The sequence below is a fragment of the Apaloderma vittatum genome, unplaced genomic scaffold (genome assembly GCF_000703405.1).
Source record: "Apaloderma vittatum isolate BGI_N311 unplaced genomic scaffold, ASM70340v1 scaffold24332, whole genome shotgun sequence".
Taxonomy (NCBI): domain Eukaryota; kingdom Metazoa; phylum Chordata; class Aves; order Trogoniformes; family Trogonidae; genus Apaloderma; species Apaloderma vittatum.
The window spans coordinates 1-1,597 of NW_009705656.1; the positions used below are offsets into that span (position 1 = coordinate 1).

Genomic DNA, 1,597 nt, shown 5'->3' on the forward strand with positions numbered 1-1,597 from the left:
CCAGCCCACAGAGGGGTGTTTGTGAGCCTCTGGCTGCTGCTGACCCATGGATTTGCCGAGTCTTCCCCCAGCACAGGGGGAGCCACCTTAGCCTTCGTCTTCGATGTCACGGGCTCCATGTACGACGACCTGGTGCAGGTGATGGACGGGGCCTCGCGCATCCTGGAGCGGACGCTCAGCAGGGCCACCAAGCCCATCAGCAACTACGCCCTGGTCCCCTTCCACGACCCAGGTACGGCTGGGGCCAGGGGGAGGGGCAAAAAAAGGAACGGGGCTGCAAGGAGCCGGGGGGTGGTTCTGGATGTGTCAGGGGCTGAAGCGTGCACTTCCCTTTCTCCCATTTTTAATTCTTTGGTGACCATTGTGATGGGGGTAGCAGCGGAAAAGTGAGCTGCAGCCTGAGGGCATGGTGCTGGACAAACAGTTTCTCTTCAGCTTAATCCCAGTGCTGCCGGTACCCACTTCTGGGTGGCTCCTCTACTTCTAGCCTGTTCCAGTCCCCCCAGTCTAATCACGGGGTGGGGCATTTCTGTGCAAGTCCACAATGTGCTTCCCAATCGGCTCAGCAGAAGCACCACTCACTGAGATGTTTTGGTAATTTACTGCAGTACCAGAATAATTTCCTTCTGTCCCAGTCTTTGTCTTGGGATTTTTGTGCACACCCATAAACAGAAGCTGCTCTCCTAAAGAGCCCCAGCACCCTACAAGGAGAGCAGGACGAGGCTTTATTCTCAGCAGAAACGCTAGTTTTGAATGAAAATCGCTGGAGCGGGACAGAAAAGGAGGCAGAGGCAGTAAACATGTTTCTGTATTGCTTGGTTGGGAGCTTCACACGTTAGAAAAAGTTGCCGGGTTTGCAGCTAACCCTGGCGGGGACCACTGGGAGCGCTGGCATAAGGCCAGTCTGCCCAAACGTACATCTTGCTCGTTGCCATGCCAGGGTAGATGATTAAAGCCTGAGGCTCACGGGTCCTGTCAGGGTGTTTGAGCTGGGGCAGGAGCTTGGGAGCACTAGGGGAGGCTGGTGCTGGTGGCTGGAGAGACTGAGGTGCTGGCGGTGTGGGTGTGTTTGCAGAGGTGGGACCTGCCACCCTCACTGCGGACCCCCGGCTCTTCCAGCGGCGCCTGCGGGAGCTCCACGTCCAGGTAGGGTGTCCTCAGCGCCGGTGTGCTGCTCTGGGGTTGGCTTGGTGGGAAACCTGACCCTGTATTCCTGCTTGGTGGCAGGTCCCAGGAGCGATCCCCGCTACCCTCCGGCTTGGGGCTGAGCTGGGTGTGCTGGGGCTGAACCCCACCGGGGTGGGAGTGGGGAGGGTGGGCAATGTGGGTGCTCTGCCCCAGGCTCTCAGCTTACGGCTCTCATCCCAAAGTAGGAATGCTTTCCTGGGGAGTGATTGCGCAAACTCTCCAAGGAATCAAAAATGCCGTCTTCTAGAAGTGCTGTCTGAAAATCAAGTTTTTTCTTTTTTTTTTTTTTTTAAACTGTTTCAGCTGCATTCTGCCAGCTGAAACACTCTCTGGGAGTTTACTCATGCTTTATCCATCCCGGCTCCTGCCCTGCCTCCCGTGTGTTGCTAATTCTCTGTGGCATTTCCCT

At 56.5% G+C, this 1,597-nt stretch overlaps 1 protein-coding gene across 1 annotated transcript in view; it reads left to right on the forward strand.

Annotated features, from left to right (window-relative positions):
- Positions 1-71: 71 nt before the first annotated feature.
- Positions 72-1,597, forward strand: part of LOC104270981 (hemicentin-2-like) — a gene marked incomplete at both ends in the record, with an annotated part of 27,861 nt that continues 26,335 nt past the window's right edge. Inside the window, 2 exons of the mRNA XM_009865515.1 lie at positions 72-232; positions 1,076-1,146. Of these exons, the coding sequence (XP_009863817.1) occupies positions 72-232; positions 1,076-1,146 (232 nt within the window). The remainder of the gene's footprint in view (positions 233-1,075; positions 1,147-1,597) is intronic.